Source organism: Argentina anserina, chromosome 1, assembly GCF_933775445.1.
Source record: "Argentina anserina chromosome 1, drPotAnse1.1, whole genome shotgun sequence".
Taxonomy (NCBI): domain Eukaryota; kingdom Viridiplantae; phylum Streptophyta; class Magnoliopsida; order Rosales; family Rosaceae; genus Argentina; species Argentina anserina.
In genome coordinates, this window is record NC_065872.1 from 9,022,212 (window position 1) to 9,044,053 (window position 21,842).

The 21,842-nt window shown below is 35.1% G+C and overlaps 1 protein-coding gene across 1 annotated transcript; it reads left to right on the forward strand.

Moving 5' to 3' along the window:
* The first annotated feature begins 7,912 nt into the window (after positions 1-7,912).
* Positions 7,913-8,611, forward strand: LOC126801255 (uncharacterized). Its single transcript, XM_050528757.1, has one exon. The coding sequence runs from the start codon at positions 7,913-7,915 to the stop codon at positions 8,609-8,611; it is 699 nt and encodes a 232-aa protein (XP_050384714.1).
* Positions 8,612-21,842: the final 13,231 nt, after the last annotated feature.

Here is a 21,842-nt window from a genome sequence, read left to right on the forward strand (position 1 = left end):
CAGATTGGCCTGGTTTAGAAAGTTCCTATTGCCCTCTTCTTCGTCTTAATGCGAGAGTTCAGAATGCGTCGCCTAGCAAAATTAATTGTATTAGGAACCACAATGGCTTGCTATCTGATTCCTTATGTCTTCCGGAAAAAAATACGAATCCAAGCACTTCAGGTGATTACGATAAGTACTGGACAATGATATTACACAGCTTCCGGCAGCATGTAAAAGCTAAAGATGCGGGGTCGCGCTGGACCATTACCAGCAGCAGGTTGGCTAGCCATCCAGCCACTAGGAGTTAGGCATCAAAGCATAGCCTTCCTTATGCTGAAGTGTGGAGTGACAAAACCGAAAGAATCATTGGTGAGTCTGAGAGCACTAGTTCAGGGTGCAAGGGATGACGTAAGGGTAAAAAGGAAAAATGTAGTGATTGTACTACAAAGATGCCTGGTTCGAAGAAGAAGACAAAGTTCAAGCCTAAAGTGGATTTTGAAAAGTTCATGTTTAAAACTCCAAAAGCCAAGACATCAGCTCCTCCGACTACACAACTCCCATTGCATGGAGAGACGAGCGAAGTTACTGATTGCCAGCTGGACGAGGCTACTAGTCCCAACAAAAGGAAAGGAATAAAGAAAGACATTGACTCTGATTCCTGCGCCCTTCTTCGCCAATCCTTTCTAATTAAACGCATGAAAGCCAGTTGTTCACTTGCTTCTAGTGATTTTGCCATTCTTGTTGAGCTGTCAGATACAGAGCATGATCATGAAAGAGTAGGGCACACAACTGATCCTTCAAGCAAGGTACACTCACTTTCCTTTTCTCATCTTCTCTCACCATTAAGTCCCCCCTCCTCTTTTTCTTAATTCTACTTTCTCTTGTAGACTGGGGGATATCAATGCATGGATGGGATGACATCTAACAAGCTAATATCGGAGAGTATATGTGATGATGATAGCGTCGAGCAGGTAAAATTCCAGCTTGTTATTACCATTTTCCTTCTTGTTTTGCTTTGCGTATAATGCTAAGTTTATGCTGCCATGATTTCATAGGATGCCATGGAACCTGATAAGTTGGTACATGGAAACTTGAATGAAGGTGATGTCAATGTTGGAAATAAGGTGGGTGTTGTTTGAACATCCGCGTATTGTCGCCCCTTCTTGCTTTGTGCCATGATTTTGAGATTGGTGTTGATGTGGAATTATTTTTAAGGAGGCATGAAATCTGATGTGTCAATGTCAGAAGATTTGCATGAAAATAATGGTAACGACGATCATGTTGATGAGCCAGTGTTAGAAATTTTGCTTGAAAATGATAGTAACATCGATAATGTTAATGAGATAACTCATTTGCTTGGGAGCTTGAAGTTTTTCTAGTCTCACATTCTTGAGTACACCAGACTTATTTATTGTATGCTTATCTTTGTTCACATCTTTATACAACTGCCCCTTTGATACTGAGGGGTGTGTGAATGAGCATGAAAGATCCCACAGTATCATATAATATGAGATTTTTACTCCTCTTTTGTAGGATAAATCTCCGGGAGATAACGATGCACAGAGGGACAATGAACCAATGACAGATGTTCCGTCTAACAAGTCTGCTCCCGAGGGTGAGCAAATGGAAATAGAGACATATGATCCAGAATGTGTACATGAACCTGAGAGAGTAAATGCTGAAGACAAAATGGCGACCACTAAAGTTTCATGTTCTAATTTGGTCTCACCTTTGAAGAGACCCATTGGCGAGTGGATGACACACATGAATGATTTCATGGTTAAATTTGACTCCGTTGATGAGTTTTCCTTGGGTATGAATAGCATAGCGCCTTAATTGAGTGGAAATACGACTAGGGTATAAAGGTTTCTTCTGAATTGGTGGCCCCTCTAACTAAGTTTAGTGAAAAGTATTTTGGAGGAGAATTCCTAAGCTTGGTTGACCGACAATACACTTCAAGGAAGAAACGTGAATTGACCGAGAAGTTTGGAGTGATGCTACTTAGCATGGAGGCATATAAGGTAGAGAGTCGAGAAACATTCCTCATTTGGAGAGATGCCTGCCGTCCAGATTCTCTGGTGCTGCCGGAACTAGTCAAGCACTAGTCCCAATTGCAAAAGCCATGAACGTGGTTTCCACAATGGGGAAGAAATGGTTGATTGGGTATGGGTCATAGGTCATGGGTCATGGGCCATGTGATGGGTTCTTGGGTCAGAAATGGGTTTGGGCCTCGTTGGGTTGAAGATCATTTTTTCTACTAGCTCAATGTCGAATTTAAAGCCATATAATGCATGAATTTTGTTTCCCAAGCCCAAAACTTGTTTACGTGCTCCATTTCGATGATGGGTCTCACAAACTCTGTTACCTTCCATACCACGATCCTTGTGTAAGCCCCGAACATAGCTTGGGCCTACGTGAATGGCGTGTGGATTGCATGTAGAAATCGTGATCGCTGCGACAAATTACAGTTATGAATCAGATGAAGCTTCTTCTTTTGGGTCGTCTTGGGCCGAATAAAGCCCAAAGTATTACTCTAAGCTCTATGATTCACAAACGCAAAGAAACATGGAAATTTGGGCATCAACATACATAATTTTAATAACTTGAATAACAAGTCATCAGGTTATCTATTCAGATTTTGACACGTGGCCTTTTATTTTTTTTTATTTTTTTACAAATTTAACCACACATTTGTTGTCATTTAAGTAATTTTGTTCAAAAACAGTCAATGCATACCATTAGCATATTTTACATTAAATAAGACAAAAATATCATTTATGATTAGGATCATAGCAATTCTCATAACTAATTGGTGAAACATGTAAATATAATTGTTAGGACAGTTTTAAAAAATTATGCACCATATTACATGAATGAGGACACATTGACTAATATGAAAATTCACCATCTTTACAACACTTTTGTCTTCAAATTTATAAAAAGAGTAATGAATATGTAAATATGATCGTGACCTTAAAATTACAACTTATATAACAATTATTACAAATGTTTTTATCAATTGTCCTCGTATTCGTAATAACGTTGTGAAAAATTTAATAATTTAGAAAACCACCCTATTACACAACTGAGCACTCTATTACATGAATGTGAATACATGAACACTTTTTTATAAATATAAAAATTTACCATCGTTAGAACACATTTGTCTTTAAATTTGTAAAAATAGTCACGAATATATAAATATAGTTGTGACCTTGTAATTATAAAATATATAATATTTATTACAAATGTTTTAATCAATTGTCCTTATATTTGTAATAACGTTGTAAAAAATTCAATAATTTAAAATAATACCCAATTACACAAATGAACACATTATTACATGAATGAGGACACATGAACTCTTTTGTGTAAATATGAAACTTTACTACATTTACCGCACATTAGTTTTCAAATTTGTAAAGTGAGTCATGAACATGTAATTATAGTCATCACTTGTAATTACAAGTTATATAACATTTATTAAAAAATATTTATCAATTGTCCACATATTTTTAATAACGTTGTAAAACATGCAATAGTTTAAAATAACACCCAATTACAGAATTGAGCACTATATTACATGAATGAGGATACATAGATGTAATTACAAGTTATAACATTTATTATAATATTTTTTTAATCAATTGTCCTCGTATTTGTAATAAACATTGTAAAAAATTCAATAATTTAAAATAACACAAAATTACACAATTGGGCACTATATCCTATGAATGAGGATACATAGACATTTTTGTGTAAACATGAAAATTTTACCAAATTTACAACAAAATGGTGTCCAAATTTGTAAAACAAGTCATGAACATGTAATTATAATAGTGGCTTTATAATTATAGATTGTATAATGAAAACATTTATCAATTGTACTCATTGTTGTAATTTTTAAAAAAGTTTTCCAATATAGTAGTTCTTGTCTAGAAGCGTATATCATCTCTACATAGTATAAAGTTCTAGGAAGTGGGTATGAAAATATACCGTCTACATCATGGTTGTAGAGGTGTGTATAAACATATATTGTCTCTGCTAGGGAACTTCTCGTCTATGAGCATGTATCTTATCTACTATGATACTTCTCACCTAGAAAGATATGTCTACTATATCAAGGTACTTCTCACTTAGGAGCATATATGTAGTCTCTAGTATGATACTTCTCACCTAGGAGCCTGTATCATGCATGTCTACTAGGGTACTTCTCATCTCGAGCACTTCTAGATTAAGGGTATGCTTTGTAGAGTACTTCTCGCCTAGGAGCGTGTATCGTCTCTAGTATCACTACAAGAGAAATGGCATTTTGCAAGGAATTGTTGCCTTGTAAAAACACCAGAAATTCCTTGCATGAACACAAATACAAGGTTTTGTATATAAGCCCTTGCAAAGAGGCCCTGGCAAAAGAGCAAATGCAATGACTCAAAATATCCTTGCATTTGAGTGCCACAAATACAAGGAACTGTCATCTTGAATGCAAGGAATAAATAATATGAGATTAACTATGGTTAACTTCTCCTTGCATATCATTCCTTGCATTTAGTACAAGCAATGTCATGTTAGCAATTATACATGATTTCTTGAAAATTATTTATATAAATTTCTTATCCAAGAATAAAATCAATTTGAGGCTTTAAGGAAATGATTAAGGTTTCATTATAATTTAGAGTAACAGTTACATATGGAAAATTCCACAATGAGTCAATGACAAACAACAAGTTCACAGAAATCTAGCTCAAGAAATCTAATCTAAGTCATAGACTTGAAATACTGAAAAACATTCTTCAGAACTGTATAACACTTCCATCTGGAGTAGCCTTATTCATAAGTACTTGCAAAGTATGAGAACTCTAATCAAACCAATATAAAATCTTATAGATCAAGAAAAATTAATCATATATGATTCTCCAATAATGATAAAGTTTTATCTAGTCGTATATGTGAGATTATGTTGTTTTAGAATTAGAAGTCATTGACCCTTAATCAGTTTATAGTACATCTCAATCGCTATATATAAACTTATTCACATTTCAAGCACAATTTATAGAGATACTAAATAGGACATATAACACCCCCACCAACCCAACATGTAGCATCCGAAATTGAACTATTGCAAGAAAGCCACAGTACTTTGGTATGCAACTTAGAAAACCAACACTCAGCCTACAAGTATATACCAAAACAAACTCAAATAATATGGTCATTCATGCCAGGAAGTTGCGGTCCAAGTTCAAACAAATTGCAAGTAAGCAATTAACTCACCAGATCCTCATAAGCTATGCTGCGAACCCAAAATCACCTATGTACGCAAAAGTGACTCACTTGAGAGTAAAAGTTCTCCAGGGAAGGGAACTACATAAGAAATATATATAGAATAAGGTTAGCTTCCTAACACTCAAATATATATGTAAGTACTAAATATATTGACAAATGAACCTTATAGGAACTGACAGTGATCACAAATAGCAACTACTAGGATTATAAGCCGGTCAAGATTCTATGAAATAGTACATTCCTCATAAAATAATAAAAAGTCAATAGAATCCAAATAGTACACAACAATTATATAGAATCATCTTGGAGAACTTATGCTCATTAGTTGAATATACTAGTATGTTACGTGACTCTGACATATTGAGCACGAGAAAGAATGAAAGCCACAGGCTGATGGAACATTTAAGTTCCATTGTTCAAATTTGATCAGTTTTTCAAAAAGACCATGATTAGATACACGATAGGATAAGCCATGTTCCACTGTATAGAAGAAAACATTTTACTATTGATCACATTTGTCATTCACACTTACAATGGTTGACTATGCAAGCTAGAATTTAAATCTAATTAAAGATTGCACTGCTAAACTCTAAAGAAGGTGAAGTGCTTCACTGTTTGTTAAAACTTCAGGCCACTTAATTCTACCTCCATAACCAACAACGATTCACATTCGTTGAGCTAGCTTATGGCTCCTGCTTGCTTTGTTACAAGTTCTGAAATCAAGCCATTTCGCCCCCTCCACCTGCAATTATGCAGCTATAGTTATGTACATTGGTTTTGTGCTTGTTATATAGGTGTGCAAATATGCAATTACAATGAGCATAATCAAAAGGTTGAGTTCAAATGAGGCAATGGCAAACAAAACCTCACTTTTACATAGGAAACCAAACCAACTCTAAATTGGGTTCATTCAATTCCAGTAAAAGGCCAAGTCAAAAAATTACTCAACACCATATAATCCAGCTTAACAATTAGAATTTCAAATCAATTAAACTAATTAATGAAATCAAACATCTTTGTCTAATTCAAAAACCGTGAAGCTTGAAATTAAAGTCGACTCTTTATCAATATAAATAAAAATCGTCTTCATAATCGATTCAATCAAACAAATTGACGGTTGATCATGAGACTACTAACTTTCACCATAACCATTCATTTGTTTGATGCAATCGACTATGAAGACGATTTTTGTTTATGTTGATATTTTACATAAATGATCTTTAGCAATAAATTAAAATTTTGAACGGTTAAAATTATGTGTTTATATTCTCAAAATATATAAATAAACGAGAGTTTAAACGCACGCGTACGTACTAGTTTGTACGCAAGTTTTTTTTCTTTCTAAATAATAATAACCATTAAATATATTAAGGATCTGACGGTCATAAATATCCAAAAGACCCCAGTACACGGTACGCACCACTACTGTAGAATTTTCCTTCCCGAACCACCTGCTGAACCTTCTCCCCCCTCACGGTGACATCAGGTGACGTGGGATCCTGACTTCCAAAAGAAAACAAGTAGCGGTCATTGTAAAGCACCACGCCGGCAGAAAAAAGACCTGAGAGGTTGGGGTACTCAGTTTTGTCCCAGTTGGCTTTCTCCAATTCATAGGAAACCATAAGATTGGAACAGTTCTCGCCCGCAGTGATATGAAAAGTTTTTTTCTTTGTAAGATCAAGAAGACGGGACCGGTACTAGCCTTGGCAGCCGATCATCGGAGGGGGAGTAGGCAACTTCTCGATCCCACCTTCAGGACACATGCGGTATTGGTGACATCCGACGGAGTATATAAAACCGTCGTCGCCAACCGCTGCTGCACCATATTGTTCATATAACAATTTCCCACCACCAAGCAGCCATTCACCATTATTCCCTAGTTCGATGTGCCTATATCCAATATTTAACTCATCTTTATTCTTCCGTACTGTATCGATATCTCCACCAATCAAGTATATGAGAGTTTAAGACGGCAATGGGGTTATAACGCACATCGGAATCGGGGTCTGATTGTATCAGATTGAGATCTACATTCTACTACGCCGTAATTGCAGTCTTCCTCGTCATTGTCAGATGAGGACGAGGTCGTGGAAGAGGAGGAGGAGGAGGAGGAGGAGGAGGATGACGATTTGATCAATCACGCACCAGCAATTCGTATTATTTTCCCCGCAGCACGTTACTCTTACGTAGATCAGTCGGTCTCTGCAGCTTTCGTCTTCGATTGTCGTTGCCATCAAGAACTTAGCTCAGTTTTCGTTCTTTGATTTTTTTTCCGGTCTTGTTTGTTCTCCTTGTTGTCCAAAAATATTGCCTACCTATGACATCACAACTAGAATTAACTCAACTAAGGCTATTGAGGCCTCAAATTTTTAAGCCCAACAATCATTTTTCTATTGATTATAAACAATTTTCGAACACAAAATTATGGAGGCGTGGGCGACGGTTGGCTTATTCCTTGGTGTCTACGGAATCAAACTGAGCAAATATTTTGGAAAACCTAGCTACTGGGTAGAAATCGTTAGGTCATTTGGAATCCATAATCCTTGTCCTACTCGGTTTTGGTATGCCTTTAATATGTTGATTATAAATTCATAGACGCGCGTATCCTCCTTCATTCATCCACCTTAATTACTATTGCTAAATCTCAGGCATGTCGTCGAACTACTATCAATTCTTTGTGCGGCAGATTAGGAAACCCTTGATCAACAAAACTCAGTCCCAGCTTCCAGAGGACGCAGTTCTTCCTATCAGTTTCAAACGCTACAACTCATCACACACCATTTGGGCTTCGGAAGATGATGAAGAAATAGATATCTCACAACCACCAGTTCTAACAGCTAAAGAAACCATTACAAAGGTCCCTCGTGCAGAGCTATTGTCTGATAGGAGGGCGTCCACCGTGCTCATGTCTGAGGTTCTTTCCCGCATGGACGTCCCGGAAAGGAAGCAAAAAGTCATCTTAAAAGATATATTTCAGGTGCTCGAATCCACCACCACCGAGCTGCCTATTCATGTGGGCATCAATCGTATAACTTTCCGACTTGGATATATTAGGGATCGATCCAATGAGATGATTCAGAGGGTGACAAATGAATCCATGGCTACGTACGAGGCCAGGCCTATTCCTGCATCTAAATCGTTCATCAAAGATTTGGAGAGAGTGAGTCTTGATGATTCTGATAATGTAAAAGAGTCGTGTGTTATTTGTATGGAGTGTTTTGAGGTTGGCGTTCAAGCGATTCGTTTGCCTTGTTCACACTTTTTCCATGAAGAGTGCAGTGTCCAGTGGCTCATGACCAGTCACTTGTGTCCTTTGTGCCGATACCCAATGCCTTGTGAAGAAGATTAATTAGCTTGCTTATTGATTTCCATTTGTATATTAGGGTACGGTTATAAATCGTTACCATCTCTAGATCAAAATAGTACTGTAATGATGTAACTAAAAAAAAATGAGAGTCCTGTAATGAAAATCAATATCCTTAAATGCTGGTTTGCTCTCACTTGATTCCTTTCTTGTACACGGTATATTTACTCTAGGGAATTCTACTGGAGAAATTACTTATTGATACTAACCACATTTGAATTAACTAAAAACTCAATTTTCATATTTCTTATACAAGTTAGGACATAAACCTAAACTCAAAAAATAAGTAAAACAAAACTAATTAATTAATTACTACAAAAATATCTAAAATACCTTTATTTTTTTTAAATTACCAAATGTCACTCCTAAATCTAATAAATTGCTCTCTCCTTATTTTTTAGTTTTTTCCGGCAAATTTAAGTTTTCCAGCCAAATCACCGGCAATTTGGAGGTGCGCCAATATATAAAATTGTTCTTTATCTCATGGGCTTTCATTTAAGTATCATATTGCATATGTTTTGAGAAATTTTGAAATTTCAAATTTTACTCACAAAAAACCACAGTAGCAGTTGGTTTCTCAGTCGACAGTAGCAGCTAGATTTATAGTTGACAGTAGCAGGTACCTTCGAAGTCGACAATAGCAGTTAGATTTATAGTTGACAGTAGCATGTACATTCCAATTCGACAGTAGCATGTGTCTTCCAAGTCGACAGTAGCAGTTAGTTTTTATAGTCGACAGTAGAAGTTAGATTTTATAATCGACAGTTAAAGTTAATTTTTATAATCGACAGTAGCAGTTAGTTTTTATAATCGACAGTAGCAGATAACCTCTTCATTAATGGTAGCAAACATTATGGGTCAAAGAGGGGTAAAAAATTAAAATATTTTATGACATATGGTAACTTGTCATCATTTGGTCCTTATTTGTAAATTGTAGTCCTTATTTGCTCTATCAGATTAAGTTGAGTTATTTGTAAACTAAATTTTTGTCGAGTACTTTTGAATAATTTGTTAAATTCTATTTGCACATCTGTAAATGGTTAAATGCACCTGCATCTTTTTTCTTTTCCTAATTGACTTTTCAACTCACATGTAAATACTAATAAGCATTGGATGTACACTCAGCCATTTTAGAAAGTATAAGCAATGGAGGTACACTTAACCATTTTGGAGGTGTAAATAGAATCACCCATTTATTTTTCGATTCTGTTGTATATTCTGTTGTGATATACTTTAATTTTATTGTTTCGGACAATGACGGATCTAGAAAATTTTGTCAGCCAGGATAAGAATTATTTGTCACTTAAAAATGTAATTTAGTTCAATTTAAAAAATCTTTGTTGGGGTTTCATGTAATTTACTCATGCAAATTGTTGCTTTAATAGTAATTTAGGTTTTCATGTAATACTATACACTTAAACTATAAAATTAAATTCAACATCTTCAATCAAATTTATCAAACTCATAAAGCATTCTTTTTTTTATCAAGTACAAGCCGCCTAACATCTTTTTTTTATTTAACAAAGGAGGGGCAAAAAAACCTGACCTCCTATGCCTGATAAACTCAATAAAGAGGATAAACAAAAGCTCAATCCGGTATGCGTACACCCACACATGCAAAACCATAAATATAAAAACCCCTAGAAAATAACAAACCCTCAGCCAATAAACCTTTAATCAAAGGACGAGATGAAGCTGATAGCATTGTCAGACAGTTGTGAGATACCAAGAATAAAGCATTCAATGTGCGGCAAAAACTTTACATGATAATTAAACATTCAAATAACCCTTAAGTCATTGACCAACGAATGAATGAATTAGAGAAAAAGAAATGAAAACAAATGATTGATCGATTTGAATAAAGTGAATTAAATCAAATACTTATTTAAATGAAGTCAGAACTTAAATAGTGTTCTCTTGCATTTAGGGCTTTGGGGGGAAAGATCAGAGTTGAGAATGATGTGTTTGTCTTTTGGGAATTAAGGCCCGGAAAGATGGGGATTGTGCAAAATATGCAGAAAGTCAAAACTACACAAAAGGAGTCGAGTGATCTTCATTTTATTAACTTGCGTGTGCTTTTTTGTTTTGGGTTGTACATAAAGCGACGATGTCTTGGCACTGATATATATTAATGAGAAGCCCAAAACACTTTATTTTGGGCAGAAAGCAGAGAAAAAAAAAAGATATAAGACGCGGCACAGCGCAACGCAGCGCAGCGCAACGCTGTCATCTTCTACCTCTATCATTCGTCGAATTTTGCCATTTTTATAGGCTTTTTCTCCAGGAAAACTTCTCACTCTACGCCCAACATTTGGAGCATTTTGAGCCTAGGCTTGCCACACGTGGATCCGCCCCTGATTTCGGCCACAGTTACTTTTAGTCTAGTGGTATCACTTTTCTGTTTGGATCAAAAATATATTTCCTTCCTAGGATTTTCCCTAACTTTAACTCGAAGCTAATAGATTCTAGTAAAATCCACTCGTACTTCAAATAAATACTGTATGTGCAATTAGGCAAGGTATGAAAAAAATTATTGAAAAAAGCTAGTACAACGTAGTGTTGAATGATGATGTAGCTTGCAAAGTGCAATGTTACTTTATTGCGGGAGTTTCTATTCTTACTTAAAAAATTTGTAGTTAGACTTTCTTATTTATTAGACCTCTTATACACTTTCCCAATATATCCTCAAAACAATCTCCAGGAAAGCATCAAAGGGAAAACTCTGATAGAGTTTCAGTTATTAATTTAAAAAGTTGGATTGTAATTACAGTAATTGCAGTTCACTAAACTAAAGCCTAGCTAGCTAGATATGGACAATCACTAAATTTGAAACAGGTTTTAGTTGAAGCCCGATGTCAATTTTTCTTGTTGTTGATAGATTGATATTTACGTCACTAGGGAAAAAAAGAAACCATGATCTTGATATACTGAATCTAAGAGAAACTATATAAGAAATATTGACAAATGTTGAAGCATTAAACGGTACAAAGATTCCAGAATGACGAATTGCTAAATTTTCATTTGTTTTGCTACGAATTTTGATATAAAATTTAGGGTTTAATGTTAGAGGGAATATCATCAGATTTGAGGCTTTGATTAAAAACAAAATTTTGAGCAAAGTGTTTCATAGAACAAATCAATTAAAAGACGTGAGTTTGAAGATACAGGGGAACTTCAGGTTTTTGGAATCATTAGGAAAATTTTCATTGTTATGTTTTCTCTGTCTTTTGTCCTTATTGATCATTTTAATAGTGTTGACAAAGTCAATTATCACAGAAAAAAATAAGGAAGTGTTAGAAGGAAAAACACATTATGTACTTTCGTCAATATAACATATGAGATGTGATTAAATTATCAGTATTCAATAGTTAGTGTGTAATATTTAGTCATTTTTGTCATAATAATGTAGATATAATTACAATTATAATACTCTCCCTATATAAAGGGATTATGCAATAATATGAGTATGCCAATTCTATATTTCTTCCAACACGTTATTAACACTTTTACTTTAAATCTGAGATTTTAGCAAAATGAAAAAAAAAACATAAAACCCTAGTTTCTGAAAAATCCTTTATGCCATGAAAAAAATCCAACAACATAAGACGAAAAATTTCTGCCAGAATGAAAAACAATTACAAAAATCATTTTTTTTCATTAGGCACCCATAAAATCTCTTTGAGCACCTAGCCATCTTCTCTGATCTACATCAGCGTCGTTCTCCAGCCCAGGCGATGACCCAGTGCAGCCGACGCCTTGAAGCGACCGAACATCGTCGCAGCCTGTTCATAGAAGCCAACAACGCACGGATCTCCAAATCTGGGCCTCTTAGATCGATGCCGAGTACTTCTTGCCCAAAACTGACGACGACGACCTGCGACTCGAAGCATCGATGCCATCCCTTACCAATGACATCTTGTGGTGCCACTGCTAGCACCCAGAACCAATCAGCCTCCAAGCACGACGCTGCAGCCGAGGTGACAATAAAGCATCACAAATCAGCAACCCACTCCTCGTAGTATCGACGTCGCCACCACAGGTTTGAGCGCCGCTGAGGCTTTAAGCCATAGAAGAGAACCCAACAATTTGTGACGCCGACCTAGATGACAACGTCTCTCTTTTCCGGCCGACATGCGAACGACGCTGCGGTCTGGCACAAAAGCCAGCGAGCCCCGCACCTTCCTCCATGACAAAGTATTATTTGAATTGCCTCGGCCCGGATTGCGCGACCCAACTCACTGAAAAACAAAATTTACTTCTGGTAATTTCAGAATTTACATCTGTCAGTAAAAAGTCAAAGGTAATCGTTTCTTACTTTTACCGCTGAGCGAATCATATTTAATATCTATTGTTACTGATCTGTCATTTAAAAGTTACTGTGGAAATGGTAAATGTGAAATCTATTTTACTTTTTATATATTATGTACTACTTATACATTGTATAAGGTAAATTAAAATAAAACACAATTTTATGATTAAAGTGATTAATCATGTAAATATTGTTGTTTTTTTATGTGATTTTTTTAATAACCATGTGACGAGCAACATGGAATCGTGCTCAAGAATCGTTTAATATGTAATTTATTTGGCAAACTTACAATTAAGGTCTGAATTAGCCTTGCCGATTTATTAAATTTTATTCATATACATGAAATTACACATGTTACGTGAGCAAAGTAGTCTCTGAATAGTATGACATGTGATATGCTATGTCAATTTAATTTTTGGTCAGCATGTAATGCGATCATTTAGGTTTAAGCATTATATCTATACATTCTTGAGCATGTTATATGAGTATGATTTTTGCCCCAAGTTTTGAAATCGCTTGACTATGTTGAATGCTATGTCTTATGAACATGCTATTATACAATATTATTTTAAATAATTATTTTACTTAGCATGTTATATGAAATAAGCATAGCCATGATAATGATATCTCATGAGCATTATGAAATGGACAAACCTTCAACCGTGATAAAGTATTTTCATGAAGCATCGAAAGATATGACAATTGCAATTCTTGGTCTTGCAATCCAATTTTATTTCTTAGAAACAATGAATTTGTATGTCTTTATTAGGATAATGCAACTTCATAAAGCTCCAAAGTGACCATAATGTATCTTGATATGTTTAATTTCCGTGTAAGTCTATTTAGAGTTTTACACTGCGAAACTAATAAGTCTTGTTGTAATACCCCGAATTTTCGGGTTTGAATTCGTATAATTCTGGTAAATTATTAAGCTTGGTAATTCGAGTAAAATCACATTTTTATGTCTTGTCGTCGATGTCTTGCGAAATGAAATTGATTTCAGAAATTTAAGGTTGAAAAACGTTACGTTTTCAGTGACTCGAGAATCGACTTTTACTCCGTCGCTCATCTCTAAACATTTCATTCACGGAAGTTGTAGAGCTCGTCAATACGAGTTTATAGACATGCGACACAACTTAGTTGAATGTCGCATGTGAAAGTTTATTAACAACGGAAATTTAGTTTATGATTTTAGAAGGCTATAAAAAGGACATTTTTGGAAACAAAAATTAGAAAAAAAACCAAAAGAGGAAACCAAGCCGGCCCGACCCCAACCCGATTCCTCCTTCAAGCCGTATCTTTCGCGTTGACGATCTCCCTCCTCATGCCGCTGTGCTCAACACCCGCCGATGTAGTTGGGACGGCACGTGGTGGCGATCGCCACATGTCCTCCTTTCTCCTCTTAGACACGAATTCACCAGCGGTGAACCTCGAATCGAGCCATTTCATCTCCGATCTTTAACCATTGATCCGACATCTTGCGGTGGTGATTTCAGCGGTTTCCGACCGACTTGGAGCGAACTGAAGGTATGGTTACGATCTCCACCTTGTACTCTACAACTTTGATGTTGGAAGTTTTGTGAATTGATGAAGTTTGAGAGGAGGTGGTGGTGGTGCACGTGCCGCCGCCTATGGCGGCACGTGGGAGGAAGTGGGGGGCGAAGAGATGGCGTTAGACCGTAGGATGGAACAGGTGGAAAGAGGGGTGGAATTACTGGCCACAAGCAAGCTCACACGCGGTTGTTTGGGCGGCGCGTGAGCACCATGCGCTGCGGTTTGCGATGGCGCGTGAGCCCTATGCTCGGTCGTCAGCGGCGACGCGCGAACAGTGTCCCAAGGAATAGTGTTTTCGTGAATAATGTTTTTATTGTAATTAATAATCAGGTGTTTTTTTACGGGTCGTTTTCTAAGCACTTTCCCATGATATTAGGTGACCGACGAAACGAGTGAGAGAATCACTCTCGGTATCGTAGAAATTACATGTAGGAAATAAGGTGAGTAAATCTCACTATGACAAATCTACCCTTGGTGGTGACTCATATTTATGATTTCTTAAAAAGAGTGAACTGTGACATCTATATAATATAGTGGGTTGTATATGTGTACGAAAATGGTAACTACGATACATATATATGAGTTTTTATATTATATAATGATACGGTGTTTTTTTAAATTATGAGATTGTATTGTTTTCAATTAATTGTGGCAGATGGGACCAGAAGGGAGATAACGTACCTTCCGGTATAACATATTATTGGGGTGACTATATATATTGTTGTGCAAAAGTCGCTTGGTTGTAGTACATAAACATGTGTGGTTTATTATATTGTATGTGGTTTTAACATCGAGTCTTGTTAAAATGTTTTCTGGTTTTCGGACGTTGTTGGCATTAAATCGGAACTAGGCTTTAGCCGGGTGTCGGATACGATCAGTTAGAGTTCTAATCTGTATGCCGGTGTACTGCATAAGGAGTAACAAATGGGTTGTTTGGGTCTCATGAGTACCTATGTTTTAAGATGATATTGGGTAACAGATAGGTTGCCTAGTGTCTCATGAGTACACATACGTTTAATTAATATTGGGTAACCAGATGAGCTACCCAATGTCTCATGAGTTCACATGTCATAAAATGTTATTTGTTACATTTTCTTTTTATGTGATGTATGTTATAATGTTTGTTTACTCATATGGGCTGACAAACTTACCGGGTTTGTGTTTACAATCCCGGTGTACCAAATCGATAGTGTAAGGGATAGTTATGCAGGTGGAGATTAGCAGGCTCGGAGAGCTTACTTGAAGGAGTATTAAGTGTTTTCTTATTTGTTTGTGGTGAGGATTGAGTGAATATTACATTTCCAATTGTTTTAAATACTTGAGTGTATACACTGGTAATGTATTATTCAAGTCAACTGCGTCATACTGTGAACTCAGTTTTGATACACTGTTACTGTAAGATAATTTCATTATATTTGAAATTTTTTTAGAGATACCATGGTTTCGAATTCGAACATTTATCATTCGAAATTTCGGGGTTGTGACACTTATACTCTATCTACAGTTGGTTAAACCAGCACAACATATATTAGACTCTAAAGAATTTGAGTACCAACCTCCCTTGCAAGCCAGCCCAGGCTCAACCACGATCAAATTATGCAAACATGTTTCATGCACATAGCTTGGAAGCATAATTAAAATTTTAAATGACAATGTAAGGTCTCTCAAGACAAAGAAATGTTATCAAAACGAACTCTGCATAATAAAGCATAATAACCCTAAAGCAAAGGGAAATTACTATAGACATGAAATTTCATGCAAATCGATCAATGACGATTGATAACAATGTACCGTGTGAAAAAGGTCTATGGAATATGATATGAGCAATGAAGCGCTCTATTACAAAAAGAATATAAAATAATATGAGTATGGCGATTTGAAAAAGCATATTCAATATCGAATAAGATGACTTAAAAAAATTTCAATTTAAAACAGCGATAAAAATCTAGTTATGAGGTTCCAGACTCTAATTATAGTATGCCCTTAATTTTTTATGATATTATTGTAATGGCTGTTATCCATCAAATTTAATTAGACTTCGATATTAAAGATATTGTCTTTGGATTGGATAAGACTTTGATGTCATCGTTAATATACAACCAAAGTTATGAATTTTTCTCAATGAATTGAGAATATTCGAATATTAATTGAGATATACGTGGTTCGATTTTTAATATTTTGATTTTACGAAGTACCACATAAAGTAAAGTAATTTCACAAAATATTTATACGACATGAAAAACTGAATGCAAAAAAATTCATCATGCGATCCCCACAGTAATAGTAATATAGAACAATAGTACTATATTTGTAGATATAACAAATAATGTTAATAAAGATAAATCATTTATACTCCTTCGGAATTCACAGTGTACATACATTATGAAATGGAAGTATCATTTTGTAATTCTATCAAATTACTCTAAAAAATTTGAGTTTATATTCCATTTACATGTCCTAAGTATATACCTCATTGGCACTTTATGTAACAAAAGTCAACAAGTGACAATCAAACTGATAGAGCGTTAATTAAAACATCTATAATAAATCATGTAAAACATCATTGTTAGTATAGAATAAGCAGAGATTGTTCAGTCCGGGGAATTAAAGGGAACTCTAAACTTTTAGTGTTAACAAATAATGTGGGGTTTGAGATTGATTATTAACTACTAAAATAAAACCTAAATTATTATTTACATGATTGACTTCTCTTTAACAAACTTAAACCAAATTTACCAATACACCACATAATTGCAAGTTCGAACCTATCATGCATTCTAATTCGACCAATTACATACTTTTTAGACATCAATACAATTAGAGCCTTAGGGAATCATCTAATCGTGCAAGATTTCAATTATCATTTAGATTGACTTAGGGCCTAATCTAAATTTGCATGCAATCGTATTCAATAACACTTAGAGTAGAAATCAAACAAGATTATATTCAAGCACCAAATCTTTGTTGGAGACATGTTTCATGTATGGCGTCACCCACTATGGTTTCACATGCAAATTTCCAGAATTTTTACCACTTTTAATCAACACAAATCGAACCTACTTAGGGCATGATTCGATTTGTGTCAATATGGTTGATGAATCTAGCACTCAAACACAATTTTAGAGAATGCATCTAAACACTAAATTCATATGCACATATCTGAAAATTATTTAAAGTATGAGAAAGATGATTAGAACACAACAATAGGAATACAAACTCATTAATTATAGAAAACCATCAATTCGGCAAAGATCCAAAAATCCAATAAAACAATCTAAAAATTTCGATTCTTAATACAAAACAATAATCCCACAAAAACATCATACTACAATCTTTATAGACAAAGTATTGTAAAAAAAAAATCAAAAACGAACAAACCCGTGGAGATAAGTTGCGAGAATCACACGTTGTAGGAACTTTGGAGGTGTGTCTTCAATGATGATTTCGGTGGAGATGGAATTTGTACATGGGGGAGAATGGCTTGTTGTTTTGGTGAAGGATGTTTGAGGTAGTATTTTGGTAGAGTTTTGGCTCTTGAATGCAAAGGAGAAGTGATTTTATTTGAGAGATGAAACCATGTATATATAGAGGAAAGAATAAAGGTAGTTGCATCTTTCCTCATATTATAATGCAATGCTTTAATCCCTTAAATCATGCCATGTTTTATTCCCTAAAACATGTCATACTTTAATCCCTAAAACATGTCATGTTTTATTCCCTAAAACATGTCATGTTTTATTCCCTAAACTATGTCATGTTTTATTCCCTAAACTATGTCATGTTTTATGCCTTTAATGATCATCTTCTATTTAATTGTTGCATGACTTGGCTCCATCTCTTTTTCTTTAATTATCTCTTCAATCAAATCTGAAAATAAGAAAATAAAATCATAAGTAAGAGATAATTAGTTTCAAAACCTAACAAGGATTCTTAGTCAAACTAGGACTCTAGACTAATTATGCATTTTTAACTCATGTAAGCACAAAAATGCATCCAATACCGCCCAAGACTCTTACTATGACTCAATGACTCAATAGTACAACAATAAGGGCTAAGCAAAGTACAAATTGAGGTAAAAACATGTTAAGGACGTCGCACAAAGTGCTCCTATCACAAACCCTCATACGTTTTAAATATTTATGTCAACGACTTTTTCATTTGAATAGAACAAGTGAGATTACAATTGACTTCCTTTGCATTATCTCTAATGTAACCGAGTATCATAGAAGTTTTTATGTCTATCTAGCTATTATATGTGACTGCTTAATGAATCTAACAACGTCAAAAGAAATTGATCTTCGGGATTTCTATATATTTGAGCTTTGACATGATTAATTGGGATACTCAGGTCGTAATATGAGCATCCGTATACTAAAAGAATTACACACAGACACTCATGTATTTGAATATATAGAAGCAAGAACTAAAGAAACAAATGACCGTAAAAATCCTTAAAAATTATTCCATGAAGGAATTGAAGATATGATTTTATCCCCATATTTCGTTGCTCCCCTGAGGCGGAAACGTAAAATATTTTGATGCACAAGTATATGCACTAACTTATTATTATTCTTTTTATGTCTAAATTGATTGCATTATGACAAACTAATCATTCAAAGCCTATCTCTTAAAGCAACTAGGTTTGAGACCATCATATGCAAATGACACGTACATGTATTCTCATTGTGTTCAAACATTGAATCCAATGAAAATTATGTGGATTAATTCAACTAACTTGTTGATACCTTAAGTACTTTATGATGTTGGTTGATGTGTCGACACTCTGGTTATGTATCATCACACCATTCACTACTAAAACAAATGTTGTCTATGCTAGTTACAAACCTACTTTGGGCTCAAGGAAAAACGACTACAGTAATAGTCTTAATAATGGTAATGTGCACTAATATTTCAATTTAGGGTAATATAATTTTTTTCATACACAACCTCTTATTCACTTCTGCCCAGCCATCACCATAATCATTGTAAAATGAATTAAAATCTATGACATCGAAGGATCGAAATATTTGAGCTCGCCAAGATTAACACGGATCTATAATCTTTAAGCTTAACTAGATTAACCTATCAAGAGTGGCCCCCTTATTTTGTATTAGTTAGTTTCCCCGGGTGAAATAGCTCCTCCTATAAAAGAAAGGGGTGCGGAAAGCGGCATACTTGAGGCATGTGGTTAGTGCCACCTACGTACCAAATTGCGAGGCCACATCGCATAATGGTGAATCCAATTAATGTGAATAAGTGTTCTTATTGGAGACGAGCATTCATATAGATTATCATATTGCAACCTTGACAAGCGATTTTTTTTTTCGCTAGATATGCAGAATATCACTTTGATGAGACATTCGTTACGGAGAGATAAAAACAAATAATGTTCAAGTGGAACGACAAGAATTGTCGTGGTTTGTCCCCACTGTGTCTCATCTTGATCCCCATTATTGCACAAAGTGATGAGATAACAGATATTTGCTGCAAATATGCTTGCAAGGTTCAATGTCCTAAGAAAATGACATGACGTTACCCAAGAGGAATTTGACATTGCGTTGCCACCATAAATGGTCGCATGGTAACGCCATAAAGTGGCCTAAATGGTGTCACAAGTTGTGACTCTCCAAGGTAGAGGGGGAGACTACCTTATGTTCGATATATACTCGATCAAAGGAATAAAGCGAGTTTGGCACAATTGGATCCATTGATCCATAATCTCAAATCCGCCTCATGAGAATTTCTTGAATTTTGGTTATTACTGGGGAACGCCTCAGATGTTAGAACAAATCCTTAAAAATATAGAGATCTCTACAAATACAAACCACATGAGGATGTAGGATATTGAGTTTTTGATATCGAACCATGCTTTTTTTAGAAATATCAACGTAGTAATTTTGGCCTAATGGAAAAAAACGATACAGCATGAACCAATGTTCACTAACAAAGAGATAGATATTTGGGCAGGTGAAGCCAACACCGCAAGTGTAAACCCTATCATATGTCTTTATTAGGATGCATAATGAGAATAAGAGTTTAGACTCACCTTGGTGTCTCACAAACGTACTGGAATCGACTACAAGGAGATATTCTTTTGTAATGGACCACAAAGAGATATTCTCGTAATGGATGTCATTGCACTCCACTACCTTATCAGTTTGATAGTTTCTGAAAAACTGATAGATGCAGCTTATGAATGGTGAAATAATATAGGGATCGAAATTAAGATATATACATGAAGTCCTAGAACCAACTTCATCCACCCAAGAAGTGGCTCTAAACCATGAAGCACTACAAAAGAAATTGAAACATTCACAGAGTAAAAACTTAATTTGGAATAGGGATCAGATGAATTGTGTCATTGCGAGTTCAATGGATTTATATAGACTTTTAATGAACTAAAGAGATGTCGATATGTATTATAAATCCGAAGTCGAGAATGAAAAAAAGATCTTTGGAAAGACACAGTCTCAATATGGATCTCAAGGATTGTAATGTTGATGATTAATCATCAATTGGCTTAGGCACTCTACAGGCTAAAAGTGAGGTATCTATAATTCTCATGATCAGTTGAAGTCTTTATAGATAGATATGTTTCATCTAAATAGAAGATGACGAATAAGTGTTGGGAAATGAGATTCTTTATACAAGTACAAAAACGCATTACTGCACTTAACAAAATATATAAGACTCGACCTCTCATTCGTTGTATAGCTCAGCGCCCACGCAATAACAATACCTAAAGGTTTAGGTTTATAGTCCCTATAAAGAAAAGAGAAAACAACATGATGAAAATGAACAATATTCACGTCGTTGCATATTTGGCGTAAAGAAATACATACCACATGAAACACATAAATATATAAAAGTTATCAAAGTTCTCGTAATTAATGTAAAAATGAGAGGGAGATACAGACATAAGGGGAGTCTAGCACATATATGTTATTCTCAATTCTAATAGGTGCGTTGTGCTCTTTTTTCATTTCCACCAAGGTTTTATTTCTCCCACTGAGTTTTTGTTACTTGGCAAAGTTTTTAATGAGACAACACCTTATAAACCATATTATTGTTGACACGGCACAAGGGGAAGTGTTAAAGGAAAAACATATTATGTGTCTTCGTCAATGTAACATACAAGAAGTGATTAAATTATCAGCATTCAATAGTTATCGTGTAACGTTTAATCATTATTGTCATCATAATGTACGGTATAATTACCATTGTAATACTCTCCCTATATAAAGGGATTATGCAATAAGATGGGTAGGCCAATTCTATATTTCCTACAGTTTAAATGTTATAATTATGGAGATATGAATATAATCTCCCTATCCCAGCGACCATTTTGTAGAC